Here is a 27,745-nt window from a genome sequence, read left to right as displayed (position 1 = left end):
AGATGGAGATCATTCAAGAAAAAGGGAGGACACTACCCCCCCCCAAAAAAGTTAAAAACACTCATATAAATGTAAATTAATGCTGCTTAATCATGCTTGAAATGGAGGCCATTTTGACATTCCTCCTGAAGGTGGTTGAAATGTAGAACATGTCCTAGAAAAGGAGGACATCTGGTCACCCTGCAGCCGTGCAGTTTAGAAATCCTAAAACACATATCCTGCAAAGAATGACACTGGCTTCCAATTTGCTTCTGAGCACAATTCAAGGCGCTGGTGTTGACCTACAAAGCCCAAAAGCTTTGGCCAAAGATGTCCAAATGACATCTCCTCCACTATGATAAATATTTGAGATGTTCAGAGATCTGAAATCAGGTTGGTGGGTGCACATAACAGCCATGCTCAAGGAAGTTAGGCGGGCCCCATCACTTTTTATGTATATTTAATTTTTATTTGATTTATTTCCTTTCTATGTTGCCTTTCTCCCCAAAATGGACCCAACCCAAACCAGTTCTGTTCTGCATGACATTCAGGTTTTGAAATGGCTGTTTTAACTGTTTCAGAACTGGATTCTAAGAGGACTGCTTTTAGGGGCTTTTAAAAAGGAGTATTTTAATGTTTTCGTATCGTTTTAATAGGCTTCTAATTGAGATGCAACATGCAGCCTAGTGGTTTGAGAGTTGGGCTACAACTCTGGTGACCACAGTTCGAGTCCCACCGACTGGGTGAACTTGGTCAGGTCACACTCTCTCAGCCTCAGGGGGAGGCAATGGCAAGCCTCTTCTGAACAAATCTTGCCGAGAAAACCCCACGACAGGGTCGACATCAGCCAGAAATGACTTGAAGGCACACAACAAACAATGCATTTTTGATTTGTTTATCACCTCAGAGGAGCTCTGGTGGCCTGAGAGGTGATAAACGAACACTTAAATAAACAAATTGTAACACAAGCTGTGCAACCTTTCTTTAGGAATGCACCTGAGCCAGCTGCCCTGAGTTAGATTTCTCCTCAGGCCTGAGGAGAAGCTTTGTGGAAAATAACTATGGTGCTAAGGGACTCTGGGAGTTGTAGTCCATTCTTTTGGGCCCAGAGATTGGATTACAATTCCCAGAATCCCCCAGCCACTATGGTCACAGGTCATAAGGGCTAAGGGACTCTGGGACTTGGAGTCCATTCCATAGGGCCCAGAGGCTGAAGTATAACTTTGGGGTCTATTTTGTGGAGAAAGGGCCTCTTCTTTTTTTTCTTCTCCTTTTATTTTTCTCCTCCTCCTCCTTTTTCTTCTTCTTTTTCTCCTTCTTCTTTTTCTCTTTGTCCTTCTCTTCCTTTTTTCCCTTCTTTTTTCTCCTCCTCCGTTTTCTCCTTCTCCTTCTCCTTTCTTCTTTTTTCTCCTCCTCCTTCTGCTTCTTCTTTTTCTCCTTCTCTTCCTCCTTCCTGGAGGCTTTCTTTCTCTCCTTCCCAGGGCCCTCCCTCTCCTCCCCGGGGCAGTCTTCCTCTCCTCTCCTCCTCTTCCTTGGGACTGAGGCGGGGCTGCCCTTCTTCTCTTTCGCTTTCTTGCAGGACCTGCTGCTGCTGCTTCTCCTCCTCCTCCTGGCTCTCCCTGGGCGGCCATGAACGGCGGAGGCCAGGTCTACGAGGGCACCACCATCCCTGCCGAGCAGCCCCCCGGGGAAGGGCACCCTCTTGGGCGGCTGCACCACCGCCCGCCTCGGCCCTTGGCGACTCCTCCTCAAGGCTGCCCAGCTGGTAGGTCAGGGGCACTCGGGGAGACCAAGGATGCATCCACACTGGAGCAATAACCCGGTTTGGCACCGCTTTAACTCTTTGTCTGGCTGAAGGCTATGGAATTCTGGGAGTTGGAGTTTGTTGTGGGGTCCAGAGCGGTGCCCTTCCCCGGGGGCAGCCAAGACACATTTAAAGCTGTGCCAAACCGGGTTATTGCTCCAGTGTGGATGCCACCTGGATCCCTTTCTCTTTCTCTTTCCTCTTGTGGGGTTTCTTCCCACTTAAGAGAGACCACACTGCAGAAATAATCCAGTTCGACACCGCTTTAAACTGCCCCGGCTCAATTCTGGGGACTTTAATTAAGAGCTCTGCCTCGTCTACTGAGTATTAAAAGCCAATATTAATTAAAAGCCAATATTCTTACAAAATGTATTAGGAAAATACAAAGGGAAAAGGAAAGAGAAAGAGAAAGAAAGCTCTTGATCTCTATTTACCAGAGATCTCAGATGCACAAGAGCTTTCAGGCTGCATCTGCACTGTAGAAATAATCCAATTTGACACCACCTTAACTGTCACGGTTCTGTGCTGTGGGATTCTGGGAATGGTAGCCTTGGCAGAGAAACAAATCCCCACAGGTATCTCTGTACAGAATCTCCTAAAATACTTCGGGATATGCAGTACCAAGTCGAAAATGCACAAAAGACTCTCCTCTGTGTTTTTCTCCCAGACCAGATTTGCCAAGGCTGCATCTGCACTGCAGAAATAATCCAGTCTTCACACCACTTTATCCGCCATGGCACAATGCTATGGAATTTTGGGAAGTGTAGTTTGGTGTGGCACCACAGCTCTTTGACAGAGAGGGTTAAATATCTTACAAAACTACAGTTTCCAGAATTGCATAGCATGGAGCCATGGCAGTTAAAGCAATGTCAAACCAGATTATTTCTGCAGTGCGGATGAAGCCTGAGCGGGCTAATCCTTCTACTTTTGGGAATCCAAATATCTAGTTTACTCATTCCCAACTGGTTTCTTTAGGTCATGTCCCCCCATTTTCTGGCATGTCCTCCATTTTGTGGCACCTGGTCCTCCTTTGTGGTGAGGACATCTGGCCACCCTGCCTCTGAGCAGTCTTCCACAACTGGCCATTGGTTTGGGGATTTGGTGTTGGAAGTCCAATAGGGCTGTCCCAAGAAATGTGGTTGCCTGAGGCAGAGCAACAAATGTCGACCTTGCCTCTATGCACCCTCTCCACCAGTCAAGGAGTGTTTCAGAGGTTGTCTTGGTGTTGGAATACATCTTCTAGAGTCTCCCAGCCCCCATGGCCACTGACCATGCTGGCGAAGGGACTCTGTAATTTGTAGTCCAATCTTTGAGGGCATGCTGGCTAAAAGATCCTGGGGGTCTTTCATTTCGAGATGGCAAGGATTGAACCTGGGATTATTTGTATGCAGAGCATATCCTCTTCTGCTGAGCCAATGGCTTTTTGTTTTGCAAATAGAAAGTCTGTAAAATTGTGGCCTTTCACACTGAGAGGTGCTTTGAACTCCCTGAGTGTGTTTTTGAGCCCAGGTAATGCAGCACAAAATGTCTGAGAATGGGGTGTTGATTCAGCCTAGGAAGGTGGATGCAAATCTGTATTTTTATTTAAATCCTATTTGTTTGAATATTTTTCACATGGCTGGATGGAAGTGCAGTGGGATCATGTTGACAAGCCCTTTCCTACACACAGATGTCACTACTTGTGTCTAAACTATGTGCATTGGGCAGTACAGTCGGCCCTCCACATTTGCGGCTTTGACTTTTGCAGATTTGATTATTTGCGGACTTTATTAATATGTTCTTTCTAGGAATCGCTGGGTCCTCCAGAGAAATTCTGCTTGAAGTTGGCCATAAAGTCATGCTGGAAAACCAAAAGATTCCTAAGAAAACACTTCTCTAGGCATTTGCAGGTCCCCCAACATGATAATGTGACCAAATTCTGGTGGATTGTTACCATAGAGTTGTGCCAGAGGACCTAGAGAATGGGTTAAAAAATAGTTTTGGCTTTCACCAGGGTCCTGTGTCTCTCACCGCCATGAATGTGGAGGGCCCACTGCATTCCAAATTTCCCAACCATGATTGCAGTGAATGGGATGGAGATTGGAAATGGGACATATTAACCTCCTTGCTCCATCTGTATGTTTACAGTTTACATTATAATAGTCCTGTGAATGTGTCCATGCTGCCTGAAGCACTTTACTGATTTCCTGTTAGTGAGAAAAATAGATTGCATGACTTAGCTGGGCACCAATGACTCACTGAACATTTGCATATGAAAAAGTGATTTCCCCAGTTGCTTGTGGGTCTCCCCTTTTGCACAATTGACTGTTCATACACTTAATAGCTACACTGATCCTCCAAAATAGGAAAGATTAAGCATGTGATTGGACCAATTCTTGGTTAGAAAGCTGAGTGCCAGGTGAAATTCCTCTGCTGGCTATGCTTGAGAGCGACAAATGGGAGATCTGAATCCTGGAACACCTCTCCACCAGGTGAAAAAAAGGTTGTATCCAATGTGAGTCTTTTGTACAATATTTGCATGGTACACATTTGAGGCAGTGGAGATATAAATAGCTGACATACCAAAAAGCAGCAGTATTATAACCCAGTCCTGTGATTCTATGTCTGCTCAGGCCAAATCCCACTTGAGCTTGTATAGGATTGAAGCATTAGTCTACAACTGATTCCCAAAAAGTGGAGTGTCCTTTAAAGCTTATTTTGATGAACAGGAAGGCAGAACAGTAGCACCACATACCAGTATTTTTCCATATGGAAAATAATCCCTGGTATTTTCTTTTTTAAAAAGAAAAACACAATAATTTGAGAAGGGAGTACTGTAGCAATGTTAAGTCTGTTGCAACAAAAGCGAGTCTTGTGGCACTTTAAAGACTAACACGTTTTATTTAAATTTAAACTCTTTGGAGGGCCATCTCAAAAGCATCAGATGGATGAAGTGGACTGGGAAGAAGTGGGGTTGTTTGTTTTTAAGGTGCCACAAGCTTCCTTGTTGCTTTTCCTTCATATGTAGGAAGGCCTGTGAAAGCGAGCATTAAATCCCACTCCTTCATTTTTAACTACTCTCTTCCAAAAGGGAACAGAGGAAATATTGGGAGGGCTATTGTTCTGCTACAGTTATGTTTCTCTCCATAGCAAGGCCACTCTCAATCATTACTTGGGAGGGTGGGGATTAGATGGTGTCACTAGGGGTTTCTGTATGATCTGTGTTTGTGCTTTCCAGCTTCTGTTGATATGCTGGTATATTTCATTACTGTTAGCAACACAAATGAAACAACAGCAGGGATTTTCGATCTTTATGAAAGAAAACAGGTTTACATGTATTGTTTTCTAAATAGTGAACTGCTGTGTACTCTAAAGCCAGACAAACTATGGCAAGTCACATCTCATGTATTTCTTAAGAAAGACTGGATCTTATAATTTCAGAGGTCTGTAGATGAGGTTTTGCTTTCTGGCTACAGGAAGAGATCATTGGGTGGTTGGGAGGCTTGGATTAACGCAAAGTTTTCAACCAGTTGGCTCAATGTGTAGTGATTTGAACACTGGACTATGACTCTGGAGGCCAGGGTTTGAATCCCCTGCTCAGCCATAGAAACCCACTTGGTCACGTCACACTTTCTTAGCCTCACCCTCATTGAGGTACACCCTCTTTGAACAAATATTGCCAAGAAAACTCTCTTTAGCCTTATCTTAGAGTCACCTTACGGTGCCTATGAATGATTGGCTTGTCTTAGGGTCGCTAAGAGTCAGGAATGACTTAAAGGCACACAACAACAACAAGGGTTATTGCTTGTTAGTTGGCTTTCTGAAGAGCTGATTTGTTTATATCTGTCGAAATTCATCTAGTCACACACTCACATGTCTTACAATGCCTCTTAGTAAGACCCATGTGGGGAGCATTTCTTGAAACACACTGATATTCAATTCTGTAGGAAAAGAGGAAGGTTGCATTACAGATGGCTAGGATGGCAGGGTGATTTGGAGGTCTCTCACTCACAGGGTTGGCATAAGTTGAAGTTGACTTGATGGCGGCTAAGAACAACCTGCTTTTGGGTCTCACCACTTCTTTATGCAGTATATTTATATCAAGGTGGAAATCCTTGGCACTCTAGATGTTGGACTGCAGCTCCCAACATTCTTCATCATTGACTAGGCTGACAAGGGCCACTGAGAGTTGTCTCTGCCAACACCTGGAGGGACACACTATTTTAAATGTTTTTCTGAAAACAAACTTGTACTCTGTATGTATGTGTGTCCTTACTGTCAGAATAATCTGTGTAATAGATGTACACCCTACAAGAAGATACCTAATGTCAGAATTAGGACCTGCAACTCAGGAGCTGGTTCATGTCCATTGACAATCACCAGAATCCTGTGGCACCTTACATATGCTATCATTTATCTTGGCATGTTTATGGAATCTAGAATTCACCACTAGTTCATGAAAGCTTATGCTAGAAATAATTTGTTATGGTGTCACAAGAATCTTGGTTCTTTTTGCAGGAAGGACTGACATGACTGCCTCTCTGCATGTGAACAGTATTTCCTACAAATGATGTACATGATTGGAGGGACTTTCCCCCCAAGTAGCTGTGAACTGTTCTGATGTAGTGCCAGAGACAGTGCTTAACATGGCTTTGTGGTTTCTGTGAATATTTCCTGAGTTGAATCACTTTTGCAAGCCATTTAAAAGCAAATGCAACTTCTTCCCACAACACCCAGCTTGCAAGTATTTTACCTGCCCTCTCATTTTTCTTTGTAATAACTGCTGTTTTTAAAACCAATATAATTCTAAGCCTCCTGCAGAGCGTCTGATTCACTGGCTCCATAGTTGTAGTTCTCAAGTGATAAGTGAATATCTTCACCATTGTACCAGGTGGTTGTTTGGCTTATATATCTTTGATGTAACCACGTTGCTGTAGAAAAGCATCTCTCTCATTCAGTAAAAATTCTGGAACCTTATTGAAAAATTTATCAGTTTTCTATTAAGAGGTTTTAGCAAGATCATTATGTATGGCAAGCAGCCTTGATCCCAACTCTGAAAAGAAAGCATCTATCTGGTCTCTCTGGAATCTAAAAGGTGATAGGGGTTTCTAAAGATTTAGGACCACTTATTCAATTCTAAAGGTGGCTATTAAGCTACAGTTTATTGCCAATAAATGTGAAATATTTCTGGAGTTCTGTTTTGTCCATCACAGATTGTTTATTGATAAACAGCATTTTCACACAGTTCATTTCATTTTGCACATATCAGACAACCTCAACGGAGGTTCACATTTGTGTTTTCTGACTAAGTCCCTTGCAAAACACATCCTTCCTACCCTGTCTTCACCTCCTGATATTGCTTAATGCTTTTTGTTACCATGCTGCTATAGTATTTCTGCACTTGTCATTCTTTGTTTTGTATTGTCAGCCTATTTTTGACAGTAAGTAGAATGCCAATAATATGCAGCATTTCATTCTCAATAGAATTGTGTTGCCAAGTATGGCAGAAATGGTTAGCAATAAATAGGATTGTGATAGTTTGAAGACATTTACCATGCTCACATGATTTACTCAACATGCTGACATGATTTACTCAACAAATTGTTACCGTTTCAGTTAAGGTAAAGCCGGTTTGGGTACTTTGCAGGAGCAAGGCCCAATTTTTGGCTCATACCCTCCTTCCCCAAGTTGGCCCAACACTTGCCAAGAATCAGTCTTAGAAATCACTGTCAGTGCAACTTCTTTTAGGAACAGGATCATACTGCTCTCTGTTTAGAGACAGAGGAGTTTATGGGGAAATGGTCCCCTTTCCAGCATTTTGTGTGATATCCCCTTTTGAAACTAGATATTGAAAGGATAAATATTTCTTTTTTGTAAAAAAAATATTGGCCTGTTACAGACTGCCAAAATAAAGCTGCTTCGGGTCTCTTTGGAGGTATGCTGTTTAAATGATGCATGCATCCTAAGAATCCGGAAGCTGCACCAAAGCTGCACTCCAGTGCTTAGGAATGGAGTGTGGCTTTGGTGCGACCTCCGGACTCTTAGGACCCATGCATCATTTAAATAGCATACCTCCAAAGAGACCCGAAGCAGCTTTATTTTGGCAGTCTGTAACAGGCCATTGAGAGATCCAGTCTGGGCAAGACTACAACGTGTCTTCTATCCCACCTGTTATCAGAGGATTTCAGGAGGACATACAACCAAATCAATTGAAACAATTTAAAATGTAAAATACTAAGCAAGCAAGCAAGAAAACCATCTGGCCAGGCGTTCTTATTGTTATCCTGACCTGTGTATATATTATTGAATTTGGCAGCATAATTTTAACATTTTATTGATTGATTGATATTGGTTAGGTCTGTTGTTGGGTCTCCCACACTTGTGGGATTATGTCACTGCCTCTAGGGTTGAGGCAGTGGGCTGGTAACTTAGTAGTGGCTTAACAATAACAATATTTAAAACATTCCTCCCCTTATAAATTCAATTGATAAAGAAAGTTTGGAGGTATAGCCAGAGACTGGAAGTGTTATTTTTTTTAGACTGCAGATAGCTAACTTTTCTAAGAACTGCCAAAACAGGATTTTTGTTCGAAAGAATTATTTATTCAGTTCTGTTACTGAAAACACATTTTAAGATTGATTTGTGTTGAGAACAGAGTTTGGGAAACATTATCTTTTAACTGTATTGCCCAAATGCCTCACCTGGCATGGCTACTGGGCATGTTTGCTGACTAGATTCTGGAAGCCATAATCCAAAGAAGATGCTTTTCAAACTCATACCTTCTTCCTTAATTCTAAATATATATACATCACCACCTGAGTTTTCAGTGTGCTCCTGACTCTGAAGTTGGTGAATCCTAGGCTTTTAATACCCCCCCCCCCACACACACACACAAACCTCACATGTGGACAATCTGCATGAGTGGTTTATTTTCATAAGACCTTCTTCTGAAAGATGACAGCACTTCTCTGATCAAGTGGGTGCCCCTCCATTCATGAAAAAAGTGTGTAGATAAAAGTGCAAAGACCTGTGGGTGGGTTGCCACACCAAAGCAGTGCAGTGAGCCCCTGGATTGCATTGTGCCTACTTTTCTGATCTGGCAAGTGGTGGAAAATTCAAATAATGGAAAATACAAATCAGTCTTTCCCCTGTTCCCTGCAGGTAGGTGAGAAATAAAGTAGTATTTGAAAAATAGGCCGTGTTAGATTATAATGAGGAATCAGATAGTCATAAACCAAAACAAAATGGTATAATTTAAGCCATTTTGTACAGTTTCTATACATTGCCATACATTTTTTGTACAGTAAACAGAAAGCCAAATCCCAATGGCTTCAGACAGTATTTTTGTTGTCGGTTATTGCTGATAGGTTCTTGGTAAATAGCTTCTTTCATATTGTTCTGCTTCCACAAACAAAAAAATTGTCTTAGATTAATAGAAGATAATGCCATCAATGGCAAATTGACTGTGTCTACAGTGTCATCACTTATCAGATGACATGCAGTCATTATTGATTCTGAGTGTACATTCTTGGACTTACTGTAGACATTGCATTGGAAATAGCTGCAACTTACTGTAACCACTTTCATAACCAATAGTGTTTGCATAGAAAAAGGCATTGCATCATACAGGCAACATGTACTAATGCTTGGTCATGTCACTATCCTCTACCTTGTGTATGCAGCATTAAAAAAAGTAACTGAACTTCTCACTAGCCTTTCCCAAACTGAAAGAGGCCAAGTACGGTACTGGTTTACCAGTGTAATATCGGGGGAATGCATTCTGCTGTGTCAGGCTATTAGCTCATCTAGCTTCATATTGTTTACACTGATTAGCAGCGGGTCTCCACATTTTTCAGACAAGAGCTTTTCTGGTACCTGTCTAAGCATGTCAATCCTAGGCTCCTTTTGCATGCAAAGCCTGTGTGTTGCCAATAAGCCATGGCCTTTCCTGAAGGTACAGCATTGAGGCTGGCTGAACTATGCAAACGATGCGTATTGGTTTGGGAGAGCATGGCAGGAGCTTTTGAGCTTTTCACAAACTATAACTGAGATTAATGTTAATGGGATGTTTTAATGGCCTCCAGATATGCTACTGTCTGGATGACTGGTACTGAAACAGGCATACCTGTTTTAATCTAATTGAATCTACATTTGCTTGTGGGTTCTAGAGACCAAAAAAGTCACTTTTCAAAGCTGTGAGAGTAGTTGATTGCCATCTTCCATCAGTGGTTAGAGAAAGAAATCTTCTGGTAGCTTCAAGCATTGCAGCACTAATAAATTCAGGCCTGCAAAAAATTATTTAGTCCCATGGAAGATAAGCTCATTTTCATATTGACTAGTTCCTAGAAACTTGGTGCCTGTTACTATTGATGTGAGATAGTTTTCAAGCACTTCTGTGTGCCATTTGAAATATGTTCTAAAGAGCATTGGCTCACAGTAGAATTTTACCAGTTTCTGGATTTCTCAGTGCATTTCTCAGGAAACTGATGGACTTCTATAGTAGTTCAGACTTAATGACTGCTAGTGAATCTGTTTTGAAGTGGAGTCACAGAGCAGCTTATATGTTGTTCCTTTTGTTTTTGTGCAGCAGTTCAAAAGCTGAAAGCAAAACAAAGCATGAGTCACATTGCCCTACTAGGCCACACATACAGTGATAAGGCAGAAGACTTATAACAAAGTAGTCTACAATGAATTTGACAATAACAGTGATGTTGGAAAAAATATTATTTAATTGAGATTGTATATTTCTTACATTTTTAAACAGCCCAATGACCATAGTTTACTGGGTAGTAAACAAATCGATTAAAGTGATGGAATTAGGATGATAACAAAACAAAAGAAACAAGCATTATAAAATTAAAAGAAACATCCAAAGATAAAACTTTGCAAGGTCTAAAAGTACTTAGATTTCTAAAATGTCTGAGGAAATAGAAGACTACGGAAAGATACCTAGCACTCAAAAGAGTATAGCATAGGGGCCAAGTGAGCCTCCTTAGAGAGTATATTCCAAAGGCATGATTATTGTTGTGTGCCTTAAATAGTTCCAACTTATGGCCATGACACTATCATGGGGGTTTCTTGTCAAGATTTGTTCAGAGAAGTTTTGCATTTGTCCACTGAGGCTGAGAGAGTGTGACTCACGTGTGATCGGCTAGTAGGTTTCTTTGGCTGATCTCCAAAGTCATAGCCCAGTGCGCAAACCATTACATAACACTGGCGGGACAACACCACTAAAAAGACTCATGCTGAAAAAAGATATGAGAATGTGGAGTAGAAGCAGCAGCTTGGTCTGCTTGGAATTACAAAAATGAAAATAAAATATGCTTTGTCTTAGATATATTAACACAACATATAATAGTGAAGTGAATTATCAAGACACTCCTTCAGCTTAGTAACAGTGTTAGTTCAAGATATGAGGCATGTTTTTGTGTAAGAATTGCCTGAAGTGAAACTTCCTATTCCAAAGAAATGACACTGGGCAGCTGACTAGTAATAACATACTACAGTACAGTATCTATTTTTCTGAAGCTTTGATGAGGTACTTTCAAGCTTGCCATTAAAGCTGCAGAGGAGATGAAAGCTTGGAAACTCCCTAATAGCTATATGTACCTTTATAGATGAGAACAGCAACATTTATAGATGAGAACAGCAACATTCTTCCAGTTGGGCATTTCCCCCCTTCTTTCTCAATTAATCTGTTACTTTCAACTTTCTGTTTTTTTCTCTATGGGTTGTCCTTGGCTGCATCCACACTGCAGAAATAATCCAGTTTGACACTGCTTTAACTGACATGGCTTAATGCTGTGGAATTCTGGGATTTGTAGTTTAGTGAGACATTTAGCCTTCTGTCAGAGCGCTTTGGAGCCACAACAAAATACAAATCCCAGGATTCCATCACATGGAGCAGTGGCAGTTAAAGTGATGTCAAACTGCATTGCAAATATAGCCTTTAAATATCCCTCACATGAGGGGAGCAACACCCAGAAAATCAGTCTTTTTCTTGCCCACTCTCTGATAGGACATTGTTGTTCCCTTTCAGCCTTTTTTATAGTTGCTCCAGCCATTTTCTTTTTATCGTTCCAGGCCTTGTTTCCTGCTCTGTCTCTTCCTCCTTCCTAAAAAAAATAAAATTTAAAAAATTACCACTTTCTTCCTTATTTAGGATTCTAAAGCCTAGCATATAAACCTCTAGTTTGCTTCCTATTCCCCCACTTCCTCTTGCTTCTCTGGAAGCACAAAGAAGGATCTCAAGGGAATATACCAAAGAAGAATTAAAATGCAAAGAGCTCCTAGGGTGGGTGAGAGTTTCTCCAGCCTTGGTGGCGATTTCTCCCTTCTGAATCTGCACAGGACACGGCTTTGGAAAGCTTCAGAGCAACACAGGAGCCACAGTGATGGTCTCCATCCTGATGCCTTCCATTCCAAATGTATTGGATCACAACACCCACCTCTCCCCTTATTCCCAAATGGTCGTATTGCTTGTGGCTGTTCAGAACTATAGTGCAGTACATCTACAACGTGGCTGGTTGGGTGAGGCTGTGTGACTATGATTGTAGAAAGCATTGTAAAACAACTGACACACCAGAACGCTTTTATTTATCTTGCATTTTCATAAGCATGCGACTTGAGTAGGGAAAATAAATGCTGTGCAGCTTGTTGACTACTCCAGTTGAAAAGCCAGTGATCTTTGTCTTTTTTCCTTTTCCAACAGGGGCTGTCCTTCCTAGCCTTCGTCCTTGAAGAAGTTGTGACGGAGTGCACCCGATGCAGTGGGCTTTACTTCTTCGAGTTTGTCAGCTGCAGTGCCTTCCTCTTGTGCATCCCAATCCTTGTCATATATTGCACTTCTTTATATGAGAAGACAGGAAAGGAAAAATTAGAGCAATTGGTAAAGAGAGCTTCTTTTTGCATCTCTTCGTTTTTTTAAATATTCCTGTGTGTGTTGAAGATCACTCAGCCTAGCCTTGCTTTGATGTTTTTCCTTAAAGGGCCCAGGAAGTGTTGCGGTTTGGACAGTCCAAACATGCAGCGTAAACTGAAAATATTTCATGTTAATAGGCTGAGGGAATTTTATCTGGGAGCTATAGAACTTGTCCAGCAAGGAACAGTTATGGTGCCTTATTTTAAGGCGTTTCTCCCTCTGCATTAGCAGAACTTCCTCATCTATATTTCAAATTTCATAGTTCCTAACCTTGTGGAATCGGTCACACACTTAATGGATGAATGCCATGTTAATCAGGTTGCCTACTCAGCCTCTATTAGTAAAACTACTGGGCAGAATTGGGAGACATGTATGCTTTCTGTACCTAACATGTTTTTCTGGTCCAACTTCTTTATGCCAATTAGTACTAGTTGATTGATGAGAAATATGTTTAAGAAACAGGGATGTATGGGAAATATGCAAGAAATCATAGTCTGTCATGTTTTACTATTTGCATGAGTTTATAAAGGCATTTTTATTTACACAGGTGACAGGTCAAATTACATTTAAAACAACTGTGTCCAAGACCTGTTTTATTATCTTGTATTCCAAGTGCAGATTCTTGACATCTACATTTCCTGTTGACAATTATTTAGGCAACTTTTGCCAAAAACAACAACAGCACTGAAGGTGTCTAGCAGCTGTTAAAATAGACAAAAGGGTTTTTAAAAAAAGAAATCAATATAATATTATTATATTATAGAACTTTTAGTAACAATGAGAAATCATTGGGCTAATCACTGTTTTTATGTACAGTTAAAATCATTAAGGGAGAAAGAAGGGCTTTACTTTAATGAAAAAGCATGATGAAGTAGTTAGAGAATTCATCTTTCAGCTAGAACAACTGAAGTTTCAAGCTTAGCTCAGCCCCCTACCGCATTACACTATTACAGTGCTATATTCCACTTTGATTGCCATTGCAACATCCTGTGGAATCCTGGGATTTGTAGTTTAGTGAGGGGCATTTAGAATTCCTATCTAGAGAGTTCTTAGGCCTCCCTAAATTGTCAGTCCCAGGACTCCATAGGATGTTGCCATGGTATTTAAAGTGGAACATCACATTATACCAGTGTTGTGTGATAGGGGACTCAGCCACGGACTTGCTGAGTTGCTTGGGGCAAATTATTGTTCCACAGCTTCACCATCTGTAAAATGGGTATTGTATATGATCTCTCTCATAGGCCTTTGTGAGGACAAACAATGCAAAGATTGAAGTATTTTGTGCATCAAATTGCTCTAGAGGATAGAGTTATTTGTATTGTTGTACTTACTACAGTGTGCCTGCGTCATACGCGGGCGCACTATACGCGGCTTCAGCATACACTGAAATCCACGAGGGAGCCCGTGGGAGTTAATGGGATGCGTGCTTGTAGCGCACACGTGCCTCCGCACCACGCATGAGCACCATTACTTTTAATGGGGCTAGAGCATACGCTTTTTTTACGCAGGGAGGTGGAACGGATCCCCCGCGTAAAAAAAGGGCACACTGTATATGCATTTTACTATGAAGAGTAAAAAAGTGACAGTTCTGATATTAACCTCATTTCCCCTTCATTTGTAGGACTTTTGGGTCACTTTAATAGTAGGATTAATTTTCCTACTTGCTTCCATTGTGTTTTCTGCTACCAGTGACAAAACAGCCGTTGAAACGGTTGCTCTTGTAAGTATATGGCATGTTCTCTTCATTCTGTACCTTCCTCTAAACCGAAGTGGGCAATTGTAAAAGACTAGGGGCTTGCAGTATCTCCTCAGGAGACCTTGGAGGATTAGACTCCCCACTGCATCTATTCCCATAAAATAAAATACTTTGTTTTTGTTTTTGCTTCCAAACACCCTCTAAGGGACATGAGGAGAATTTGCAACCTTGTTTTGGGGCCTTCCTGGGTACCTTGGAAACTTTTGGGACTATCACAACCCCCTTTCAGCCAGCGTGAGTTTTAGTTTGAGAACTGTAGTTCAGAAAAGGAACTTCGCCAAACTCTGACAGGATGTTGTTACTACTGAGGTCTTATGGTGTACAGAAAATCTTTGCAATATAATAACTTAAGGCCAGATTAAAACACCCACTTTTCTCACAATGATGCTTCTTCCTCCCATGAAGTTTCCTAGTTTTGGTCCATATATATGGTTGACGTATTCCAGTCCCTCACGTTGGGCATCTAATTTGCCTTTTATGCAAATAATTATAATTATGTATATTATTAATTTGCATTCTGTTTATGCGAATTCAGCACATTAATTTTTCTACCATTATGTTTCAACCTCAGTACAGAACCAAGTTAAGAGCTCTTTTCTCTCCCCCCCCCCCCCCCCCCCGTGCCAGTCTTCTTGCATGGTTTTCTGCTTCATCACCACTGCCACATTTGAACCTAGGCATCAGCCTGCAATAAAGGAGGAATCTGGGATTTACTGCTTCAACTGACCCAGTTAGCTGGGACATTTTTTAGTCCCTTCAATCCAGGATTTCCCCGGTTTTCTGGGACAAATGGCAGCTATCCATGTGTGATGGGGGCAGAGTGTGATCCATGGATCCCATGTGGCATTCTTTTGATATTTTGTTTTGAAAAACTTGTTTTGAGGTGGATCACTTCCTATTGTAAAACAGGCTTCTCCTGGACCTAAAAGTAAAGGGGGTGTATGTGTAGAAACATGATGAAAGTCTCCCATACCACTAGAGGTCACTTGGGTGCAAAACATTGAAAACATTTTGTGGTGGTGGGGAAGCAGCCCTCTGAGGTCTCTTGAGCAGTCAGTGGGGGCTCCCCACTCCAATATTTGTACATCATTATTTAGAAGGGGAAAATTTGGTGCATCCTGACTTTCTCAATAGTTTGATCTCTCCTGATTGCATAGAATGTTTTTACTGTCTGCATTCTTTCTTTCTATGAGACTATTAAAAACAAAAGTATATCTGGCTCAGGTAATTCCATATTATCCTGGCTGACAACTTACAAGCTTATCGCATGAACTTTAAAACTGGCTCAAGCTTCCTGGGCTGCAGCCGGGATGCAGGATGGAGGTGAGGATTATCACATGCTAAATCGCTGCCTAATCGCTGGCTGCCATCAGCCTAGGTCCAAACTGCATCCTGGCCTCACTCTGCCAGCACTTTTTAGAAGTCAGAAGCTTTCCAGATTCTAAAAAGTGCTGGCAGAGTGCAGCTGGAACCCAGGCTGGTGGCAGCTGACGATTAGGCGATGATTTAGCATGTGATAACCCCACCTCCATCTCATGTCCTGGCTGCATCCCAGAAGGCTTGAGCCAGTTTTAAAGTTCATGCAATAAGCTCCTTAAACTGAAGCTACAATTACTTAAAGTGTCCTAGAGCTAAATCCAGTTTTAGTTCTCCGTAGAGCAGATACATTGAAAGCCCACATCAGTTTTTCCTGGGGTTATGGGATCTCTGCAGTTCCTTGAATGGCCACACACTCTTCTGCCTTGCAACCCTATTTTGCACGGCATTTTTCACCATGCTCAAAGATTAAAGTGCCTCTGCTAAGATTGGCAGGAAGCTCTAACATGCTCTGGTACCTTGGTGTAGTGGTTTGAGCTTTGGACTATTTCTCTCAAATCCCAGCTCAGCCATGAAACCCACTGGGTGACCCTGGGCAAGTCAAACTCTCTCAGCCTCAGAGGAAGGCAATGGTAAACCACCTCTGAAAAACTTGCTAAGAAAACCCTGTAGTAGGTTCACCTTAGGGTTGTCATAAGTCGGAAATGACTTGAAGGCAAACAGCAACAACCTTTTGCTCTACACCTTTTTCCTTTGGCCTCACCCACCATAGGAATGTGGCCCCAAGAACTCTTGAGAAGCTGAGTTGTGCCATTATTTCAGTAGGTCTACTGTTAAGGCTAATATCAGATTTAGTCCCATTAGGATTTTTTTGACTCTGGAGTACATGTGGACAACTCATAGATAGCACACAGCCTTCAAAGATATCTGTACAGCTTGCCACACATGCCCAAGTCAACTGCCACCATCCTCAACACTAAATTCCCCACCAGGCATGCTTCTATAGAAGGTGGCACATCAGGAATATCATTCTGACATATGCTCCTTCCTGGTACAGTCACGTTTCTGTCACCCCTCCAAGCTACTGTTTGGGTGGTCTGCCTAGAGGAAAATTTATTTGGGAACAGGGCATTCAAGAATGGGTCTCCTCACACACCATTTCTCCCAACTAAGTTTGATAGTGTGATGGGAGCACAATTTAGCTGGGGAAGATGATGAATGCGGAGAGTCATTCCAATCTGCAGTTTTTCACATTTAAATTTCATACTTTACTCTCAGTACCTAGATGGTTGCTGCCAGAGAGAGAAGACACACACTGAACTTGGGAAAGGGAAGGTTTCAGCTTTCAATTCCTTGCATTTTGGGAACCGTGTGTGTGTGTGTGTGTGTGTGTGTGTGTGTGTGTGTCAGAGAGAGAGAGAGAGAGAGGAGAGGTGTGTGTGTGTTTGCTTGCATGTGCATGCCTGTGCTGTATTCATAGGTAAGTCTTTTGATCCTCTGCTCATCACTGCAAATGGTCCTCTGGGCAGAGGACAATGGTTGCCTAAAGGTACAGTCACATCAGTTCATCTTTGCACAGTAAATACCACTGTTTGTTTTTTTACAGTCTGTACCAAACTATATGCCCTCTTGGATTATTTATCAGGAAGCAAGCGTAAATGTTAAAATTAAAGAAGTTGTAAAATTAGACCAATTTTATATACAGTCATCTGGAGACAGAGTGTAGAAGAAAAGAGGGGAAGAAAGGAAGAACCTTTAAAAGACAAATGGATATGACAGATGTAATTTTTGAAAAAAAATGTTAAGAACTGATAAAGAGGGAACAGGAGAGAGAGGCAATGAGCCAGGGGAAAAAAAGAAGAGAAACACTATTGTAGAAAGGTTACGACCTGTTCTCTAAAGTCTCCATGTTATCATCAAAGCTTAGAGCAGCCTAAAATTTGTTACATGGGGAGAATACGCATTCGCACTGTGGAGGAGATTCAGTGGCTGCGTGATGGCTGCTTTGTGGTGATAAAAGAAGCTAAAGGAAATAACATGGTGAAGGGGAAATGGGCTGGTGCTGACACAGAATGCACATGCAAAAATGATAATCAGCCATTCTGCTGTAGCAAAAGAAGGGTTTTCAGTGCATTTAAAGTTAAAAAAAAGATTTACTGTACTGGTGATGAGCTACTAGAAAGTAGAATGCTTGGGTGGCATCATGGAGTGGAGATGGTGTTACAGCTGCAACTGCTGCAAGTTTTACTGGGAAGAAAAGAAAGGATTCAATATAAGAGGGAGTCTCTAAATCAGAACTTTTTATCAGAATAAAGTACAATTTTATTCAGCTAGGATTTCCACTCTTCTCATTAGTGTAAATCTCACATAACTACCCTTTTCCTGCGCTCTTTTCTTCCACTGCCTGCAGGCCACAGCCAAAAGTTCACTACTCACAAGTCACAGAGTGCCTTTCAGGTTATGAGCCATTGTCAAGTGTTGCCTGCCTACCATCCTTCCTTCTTGCTCTTGCTCTCTCACACACACATATCCCCCCCCATGCATGCTAATATTATAACACAGTTTTTACATTCCTTTGAATTTCATGGACATTTATGCTTAGATTTCTTTCATTTAACAGATATTTGGATACCTTGCAAGTTTCGCCTTTCTTGTGGATGCTGGCCTTATGTTTCGTAAGAAGCGGAAAACAAGACAAGAGAGGCAACCAGAAAACACAGCCAACACGATAAATGCAACAGAGAACCAACCTCTGAATAACCAGCAAGCCTAAACTCTAAACCACAGCAGCTGCTTCTTGTTGGATGTTAAGTGATGTGGAAAAGAGCCTTTTAAGGTGTCAGATTGCTACATTTTATTTGTTTTTGTTTTGTTTTTTAAAATTCACTCTCCTCATGCCTGATCTTTGCACAGTTTCTGTTCCTGTACAATTCCTAAATTGTGGTTTTCACCTATCCACCCCCAGGAGAACACTGGATTTGTATAGTGGCACCCATTCAACTTTGTATATGTTAATATACCAGAAATAAATAGGATGCAATATGTTACAAAAGGAAGGAATCCTGAAATGAGCTTCTGTAGTCCTGAGATAAATTTAGAGAACATGTGTACAGGCAAAGAAAGAAAGAAAGAAAGAAAGAAAGAAAGAAAGAAAGAAATAGTAGCTGTCTACAGTGGTACCAGTTGAGAATAAAACTAGCTTAATAATGAATGAGAGATGTTTGGAATGAAAGGGAGGCATTTCTCCAGATTTACTGTGAGAGAGCCTTTTTGCACACATCTCTACCACATAGGATTAGAAAATAGAGAAAACCATCTGTGATGGTATGATCTATGCAGCTTCCCCATGCACACCATGTTTTTGTTTCATTTTGTTTAAAAAGGCTGATTTGGACACAAATTGGTTCCTCCCCCCTTATGTTACTCCAGTCATCTCCCTGACCACAAACATAGGCCCAATACAGACAGGCCAAAATGAAACTGCTTCAGGTCACTTTGGAGGTATGCTGTTTAAATGATGCATGCATCCTAAGAGTACAGAAGCCATGCCAAAGCCATGACTCAGTCTTAAGGATTGGAGCGCAGCTTTGCCACAGCTTTGATCCGAAGCAGCTTTATTTTGGCAGTCTGTATGGGGCCATAGATAAACTTGTAAGGGTTTGCTGTTAGTCTTTTCAGCAACAAACTTTTAAAGATATAAGTGGAACCTTCAACCAAAAGTTGCTGTGCGAGGGGTTCCTTGTTCAGGAATCCAGCCAATCTATTCCCTTCCCTCTGCCCCCCCCCCAACACTTCTATAACCACTAAGCGTGTTCATTCTCTTGCTAGGGATGTTCCTAAAATGTTTTTTATATTTCTGTATACTGTGCAGATACTGCTCCATTGTGCATGGACATTTTGCTACATGAGGACTTGGAAAACTGAGATCATTATAAATATATATTAGGAGTAGGGAATCTTTGGCCCTTCAGTTGTTTCATCCTAAAATTCCCACCAGTATAGCCAATTATATGATATTATGGGAGTTGTTTGTCCAAAGCATTGGGTGGTTCAGAAGCTTTCAGCCTTGATAGATATGTTTATTTAGGATAGATACAATAGATAATTATTTAGGATAGATACAATAGAATATTCTGTCTCTTAATATTTTGTAAATTGGCCAACTAGATAAAACTTCCTTTGATTCATTAAAATTCTAGTTGGAATGATTATATACAATGAAATCTGCATTGCCATAATTTGGGGCCCTGAAAATATATATGAAAAAGCAGTCTTTTCCCCCTCTCTAATCTTGCTTTGTAAAAAGTTTTAAATTATGATTCTGTCACATTATTTCATTTGTGAAGTTGGTTATTTCTGTAATTTCTTTTGTTGATCAATGAAATAATGAGAATAGTAGACACTAGTATTCTGGTGTACAATTTTGAGTCATAAATCCAAATGTATGATATTGATTATAATAAATGATTGTTGAAACATCTTGACATAGTAGCCTGGGTGGCTACAAGGGACACAGCTGATAAGTAGAAGGAATAATGGCCATGCTCAACCATTAATACTTAAAGCCTAAAAATAAAACTCCATGTCGAGCACTGCACAGCAGGCTGTTCTATCAATCCCATATAGAAATAGGTAGAGCCTCGAAAAGTTACTGTTTTAGATTAATATTTCTGTGCTGGCTGTGAATTCTGGAAGCTGGAGTTCATGACTCTAGACTCAATTACAATAGACCTGTTGAATCAATGGAACGTATCTAAGTGTTGATTTATCAAGTTTACACTGATTAATTGAGTCATGGGACAAAATAGGATTTTTACTCCCAAAAGTAATTTTTCCAGTCTCTGGAACAGATATGCAGCAGGACATTTGTATGGTTCTCAGGGTTGGTTTTTTTTACAGATAAAAAGCAAAATAGTCATTGTCAGGTGTTGTGAGATACTATCACGGTTTTCCCAATATTTGCCAGGATATTTCCCAATATTTGCCAGGATTTATCTGCCCACCTTTGGAGCTGTAATAAAATTAGAAAAGAGATGGAGCTTCTATTGTCTGTCCTGGAAGAAAATTAGGAAATGGAGCATATTAGTGGGATTTGGGATAGAATAGGGAACTTTTCTTCACCGATTTATCTGTTTTAAAGGGAGCAGCACAGGCAGCAGAGTGAAACCTATGCTATAGTAATTTCCATTATTAGTTAATTGAAATTGTTCTTAGACAGTTTTAAGTGACTAGTGTTAAACTTCATTCCTCGTACAGAATTTTCTTTTGGGGATTTCTGTTACCAGAGTTGAAGGGTCAAGGTGGTTTATTTTTCAAGCGTGTTAGCTTACAAGCATTTATTAATGAAGGATATTTGAAAGAGATGTGAAAGCTGCTGAGAGATTATTTCTCTTGAGCCATGCAAGGTGGGACCAAGGCTATACTCCTGTGCATTCTTTGTAAGGAGCAAACCTCATTGGACACTGTGGGCCTTAATTCTGAGTAAACATACATAGGATTGTGCTATAAAGTTTAGTCTACTGTTAAAGTAATTTTGTGTGTTAAACTGTGAAATATGACTTGTGACCCTAACTCCAAAGTCAAATAATAGTAGTCATGGGTTTCTCCCCCCTCCATTCAGTTGGGGTGATATTAGGCAATACCTCTGCTTATAGCAGAGTGGGAATCATGTGGCCTTCCAGCTTTTGTTTTATTCCATATTCCTAGTCATTGGTTATGCTAGTGAGGGCTTCTGGGAGTTGTAGTCAAACAACATCTGGAAGGCTGCATGATTCTCACAAGTGGCTTAGAGTTTCTTTCTTTGTTCATGTTAAAATCAAAGGCATGCAGAGGTGAAGCGGTATTCACTGAACTCTGCAGACTTCCAAATGCCCACTTGACTAGCTGTCCAAGAAGAGGAAGGATAATCTCTAGGTCAGTGGTTCCCAACCTGTGGGTCGGGACCCCTTTGGGGGTCGAATGACCCTTTCATGGGGGTCGCCTAAGACCATTGGAAAACACCTATTTAATTACAGTTATGAAGTAGCAACAAAAATAATTTCATGGGTTTGGGTCACCACAATATGAGGAACTGTATTAAAGGGACGCGGCATTAGGAAGGTTGGGAACCACTGCTCTAGGTGACCTGGCAGGGAAGCTGTTGTAAATCTGAAGCAAAATATATTTATTTTCTTTACAAGGTGTAAGTGTTTTAACATGCTGGGTTTGCAAGGTATTTATTGAGATGGCTTTCCCCCTCACTTGTATCAACACAAAATATGCTTGGTGTTGTTGTTTTTTGTTTGTTTGTTTGTTTTGGGCCGTACAAAATTTGTTTGTTATCTCAGATTTTTGAAAAGTCATTGTTAATTTTGTTGTTGCTTAATTCATTTTGTGAGTACTCCAGATGTTCTGCTCACTGAAGGTGTCTCTGCCCAAATTCAGGGTATACTCTTCCATCCTGAGCCACACCACATCCCATTCAGTGGGGTCCTACTACCGTTTGCATAGCATTTTGCCATCAGCCCGGCTGATATGCTTAAATATGAACCCAGTGTACTGGATATATAGGAATCTTGTTGACTGTAATGAACTTAGTGGGTCTTACTTCTGAGTAAACACAGTCACATTTGTGCTGCCAAACAGAATACTACGGATTACTTTTATTTCCAGGATGCTATATATATAGTTGGATGGTTAAGATGCTGGTTCTGACTGCAAGATTGGCAGGTCAACAGTTCAAGGCCCAATTGCCACGTGACAGTCAGCTCCCATCACTAGTCCCAGCTTTTGCCAGCCTAGCAGTTTGAAAGCATGTTAAGTACAAGTAGGTAAATAGGTACCACTTCGGTGGGAAGGTAATAGCATTCTGTGCAGTCATGTTGGCCACATGATCACAGAGCTGACTTTGACAACGCTGGCTCTTCAACTTAGTAATGGAGATGAGCACTGCCTCCTACAGACTTGACAACCTTGTCTAAGACAACCTTGTCAAAGGGAAAACATTTACCTTTAGTTGGACTATTACTCTGGAGGGTTTGAATCCCCGCTTGCCATGAAACTTAACTGGGTGACCCTGGGCAGGTCATACTCTCTCAGCCTCAGAGGATGGTAATAGCAAACTTCCACTGAAGAAACATGCCAAGAAAACCCCATGATAGATTTGATTTAGGATTGCAATAAATCAGAAATGATTTGAACAACAACAAGGTGTGCTGAAATAAAATTAGGATTATCAGCTTTTGCACAAATATTATTTCAATTTCTACTTTTCAGCTAATGCTAATTTAGAATACTGTATTGTTGTTTTAGGTCTTTACCTGTCAACAAGTAAGTCAGGTGCCCACACCTTTGAAAATGTCACCCCAGTAAATGTTAATGGCTCAAATTTCATATCAATGAGTACTCGTTTTAGAGACTTAAGATGCAAGTTTTGAATGTAATGGATTGGATCCAGACTTGAGTCACTCATGTAGTAGACCAGGGGTGTTTGGAGCAGGGATGGGAATCATGCAGCCCTTTCAGGTTATGAGCCATTGTCAAGTGTTGCCTGCCTACCATCCTTCCTTCTTGCTCTTGACTGTGAGTGTAGGACTACTGAGACTCTCAGTCCAGCATCTGGAGCACTGCATAATTCCCACATCTGTGGTAGACCTGATAAAATTAATCATTACTAATTATAACTAAGGCAAAGCCAAACCCCTCTGAACAAATCTTGCTGAGAAAACCCTGTGATAGGGTCACCTTAGAGTTGCCATAAATCAGAAATGACTTGAAGGCACACAGCAAAAACATTACAAGCAGAGACAAAAGTGAAGGTAAGAAGATAAATGTGTAGTTTGAAAAATAAATAAATAATAGGATTTCAGAGTCGGAGAGCCATAGATTATAGAATAAATTATAGAGATGTATGCTTTGTGAAAATTTCTGAACTGGCACAGGTCTGAGTTGGGATGCTTTGTAACAATGTATTTGGAGATGTATGATATGGAAAACCTTTTCCATAACTTGTATTACTTGTCAGCTTATTAACAGTTGCCCTTCTTTCTACTTTTATGACCTAGCCTCTTAAGGATCTTTTATTGCCTCCTTTTATTGTCACTCGAATCATTTTGTAATTGTTTTTTTATTAAAAATTGTAGAAGGCATGTTGCTCTGCATTGTGTCTTATTTCTGCTATCACTAATTTGGTAGCTAGGATCCAGTTGTGGGTATTACTCCTACAGTGCAGGTGTTTCTCTATGTATAATAGAGGATAATAACAGTGATTGCTACTAGATTCTATCTCGGATACATCACAGGTAGGAAAAACATGGGTGATTCCTAAACAAGTTAGATGAGTAAAAACAATCTCGACAAAAGCCATCTGCTGTTCATATTTCCAAGGATACAAGATAAAGATCTGCTCTGCTTCTATCTCTGCTGTGTACCCTAATTCCTGTGGTATTTCTGTTACTAATTCTGCAATGAATGGGCTTTTTCTTCTTTTTACATTGTATTCTTATTCTTCTCCACCAGATAGGAATATGGTATTCCTGTTGCCCACTCTGCAGTATCTTTCACTTATTTATATTTGTATTCCTCTGTTCCTCCAAGGAATATACATCCTACTCCCTGCTCCTTTATACTCACAGAAACCCTGTGGGGTAGAAGAGACTAAAAGATGTTGACAGTTGCAGGTGCTAAACTAGGATTTGAAGCTGAGTCTATCCTGATGCTACATTACACTTTCTGATAGATTTATTTACGCATTTTACTCTTTTAAATGGTTGCGTGTCATATTGCTTGTTAATTTTTATGTGCTTTAATTGTATTACATACCAGCTCCATGTATGAAAGCAATAGCCATATTGGGCAGCTGCACATGTGAAATACTAGTATCTCTCATTTTGTGTATGTTATCATTCTACACACACATGAATTATTCTTGCTGCCTATTAGAACCAGGTCACCTGCTCTTTGAATTGAGCAAATATTGATAGTTTTTTGCATTTTCACTGTGAGGAAAAGTAATTATTATGCAAGGTTTGACTCTTGTTTTGCTCCATCTTCCCTCACATAAGAAATGGCAATTCTTCACTGTCACTCTACTTACTGTTAAAAATATCTATAATAGAAAAGTTAGATGTTCATGTTCATCTTAGGGAATTAAATATCTTATAAGCTTGGTCATCTGGTTCATTGTTTGAATAAATTATAGGAAACCATTTTATGGTTGCAAAAGGCTCTCGCCCTCAGTTCAGGATTATCTACACTAATTGGTCTATAGGGTGTTTGGGCAAAAGTTTTCCCATATCCTGCTGCATTATAAAACTGGAGGTGTCAAGAATTTAACTTGGGACCTTCCGAGTGCCCCTTATTATCAAACTACACTCTTCCAACACAACAGCCTGGTAGAAGATGAGACATGAAAACAGAAAAAAAACACACCATAAAACAACAAGCTAGGGAGAGCTTTTGCCATTGTCCAGTCACTTTTATTTGCTTTCCTGATTTATTACTGCCACTTCTAGAGCAAGAAGAGAAAAACGCCTAAAATGCCCTTCAGTGTAAATAAGTTTGCCACCATAGAGGGTTGTGGTAATTTGAACTGAAACTAATGCAAATAATTAAGAAACTTGTTATCAGCCTTGTCCATGAAGCATTCTACTGTTGCTATAGAGAGAGTGCAAAGTAATTATAGTACATTGCCATTTAGGTAGTTTGAATGAATTTTCCACAGCTGCTACTAGCAGATATACTCCCACGCACACTATATGTAGGTTAATTTTGGCATGCCTCCTTGAATCAGGAGAATTGTGGGGGATTTGAAAAGCCTCCTGAGAACACTATAGAACATAATCAAACTGTAAAAACACTTGGGCTAGTTTGCTGTTTCCAAAACACAACTCCCAGCTCCAGAACACTGTTTATGTTTTTCAAATATATCAAAGCAAAGAATAAGGTGCAAGAGTATTTGAACTTAGTTTTGGTGATGAAAAATAGCTCTCAAGAGACTGATGTTATGATCCATTCATGAAGTCATAGTAAGAATTGCATGGTGGAGCATGTCCAAAATGTCACATGGCCTTAGAGAAAGCCTGAAAAAGTCCCCAGTTAGTTAGAACCATTAAATCTAAGGATGAGTATCTGTTCTTTTGAGTACTCCCTAACATATGCTTTAGATACATGGAGCTGCTATGATTTTTAAAAGGATAACTGGGCAATATTAGAATAGAAGTATCATGCAACATCTTGGATCTTTTGCGCTAAAGTGGGGGGAAATAGCTTATTGGTGGGAGCCCCCTAATATCTTAACAAGGCAAGATTCTGTCTGAGGCTTGATTCCAATTCTCAGTAATTGACAATGGCGGGGTACAGACCGCCGCTTTGCAGCGGTCTGGCGCCGCCGCCAGAAGGTCCGCGGGGGAGCCGGAGCCTTCAAACGGCCCGACTCCCGCGCGGACCGAAAAAAGAAGCTCCAAAATGGAGCTTCTTTTTGCGTCGCGTTTGCGACGTAGCGAGGCGCCAGGGGCGCGCTCGCTACGTCAGCAGCGGCGCGACGCGTCTGGATGCTGTGCGTCCAATACGCAAAGATGGCGGCGCCCATGTAGAAAGGGCGCCGCCATCTTGTACGTATTGACTACGTATTAGGGTTAGGGGGGTGCGGAAGCACCGCCCCTTCCTAACCCTAATACGTATTCAATACGTATTTTTTGGCGGTTTGTAACCCGCCAATGCTTGTTAATATACCTCCTCTTTACTGCTCTCCTGTACTTTGTTTCTGTTCTTCTGTGCCCAGTGTGGTGTGATGGTTTGAGAGTTGGACTACAACTCTGGAGACCAGGGCTCAATTTCCACTCGGCCATGAAACTAGGTAACCTTGGACAAGCCACATGTTCTCAGCCTCCAGGGAAGGCAATGGTAATCTTCCTCGGAGCAAATCTTGCCGAGAAAGCCCTATGATAGGGTCACCTTAGGGTTGCCATAAGTTGGAAAATACTTGAAGGCACAGAACAACAACCTAACTATATCACTCATCTTTTACTACATTTACTACTGGTTTAAAATTCTCTGTTGGGTGAAGTATATGCCCAATTGTAATTAATTGTTTCCATTGTTAATACATCTTAATGCATCTTAATTTAAAAGATGCACCAAAATTAGGACAAATTACATCCTCGCTTGTTTAAAAAAGGGTTGGGGCAGGGTTGTCCCCCCCCAACCTTGTTTTTGCTTACGGCTTGTGAAGTTGAAGTGTGCCAAGACCATAATTGCTTTGCTGTCATGCGTGATAAACTGCTGCGTATGCAATATTAATGAAGGTTTTCCCCAAGTCTGGCAGTAATGGCCTCAGCTCTTGAGCCCTTGGCCTGGCCTCTCATCATGCAAAAGCAAATCACTGACAAAGAGCGCCTCACATGAACCATCTCTGGTTGATTAGAGCCTTTTGGAGCGGGGTGTCCCTCTTGTAATGCAGTGCTCTGTTTTATGCAGTAAAAGTGCTAACACAACTCTTATTTGACAATGATGAGGGTAAAACTGAAATGACAGCACTGATCTATATGAACTTTGCAGAGGAAGATTTCACTTCTTATATTTTTCTGTTTTTCCAGTCTATGTTCCAGTCTTTCTATTTTTCTGATAGTACAGTTCGTGGGATGTTGTTGTACAAAGGAAACAAGTGTTCTTTCCCCCAAATACAATGATAAATTTTAAAAGATGCATATTAACTCTGTAGCAAACTGAAGTGAAAACATAGTGCAGAATGTAAATCTATGAAGAATATTACTTGGAACTGGTGTTTTTCCCTGCAACCTTTTTTTTGGTTTTGTCAGGTTTGGCTTAAGGGGTGACTAAATACTTCTATTGTACCCTGAGAAAGCATGCAGCCCTTAAATAAGTTCAGCATCAGCAGTATTTTGAACACAATTTGTAGGACCCAAAAATGCAGCCACATTCTACACTGTGCAATGGAATCTATAGTGACAAAACAACTGAATTCTAAACATCAAGCAAATGAGATCCCAGA

General features: G+C 40.8%; 1 protein-coding gene across 1 annotated transcript; it reads left to right on the top strand.

Annotated features, from left to right (window-relative positions):
* Positions 1-1,612: 1,612 nt before the first annotated feature.
* CMTM6 (CKLF like MARVEL transmembrane domain containing 6) lies at positions 1,613-20,072 on the top strand (the record flags this gene model as incomplete). Its single annotated transcript, XM_042472174.1, has 4 exons — positions 1,613-1,744; positions 12,474-12,650; positions 14,305-14,403; positions 18,377-20,072. Coding segments are annotated over 4 exons (561 nt in total), but the record flags the coding sequence as incomplete, so codon positions are not given.
* Positions 20,073-27,745: the final 7,673 nt, after the last annotated feature.

Source organism: Sceloporus undulatus, chromosome 6, assembly GCF_019175285.1.
Source record: "Sceloporus undulatus isolate JIND9_A2432 ecotype Alabama chromosome 6, SceUnd_v1.1, whole genome shotgun sequence".
In the NCBI taxonomy this organism is placed as follows: Eukaryota; Metazoa; Chordata; class Lepidosauria; order Squamata; family Phrynosomatidae; genus Sceloporus; species Sceloporus undulatus.
Note: the sequence above shows the minus strand (reverse complement) of the source record. Positions and strands in the feature narration are given on the sequence as shown.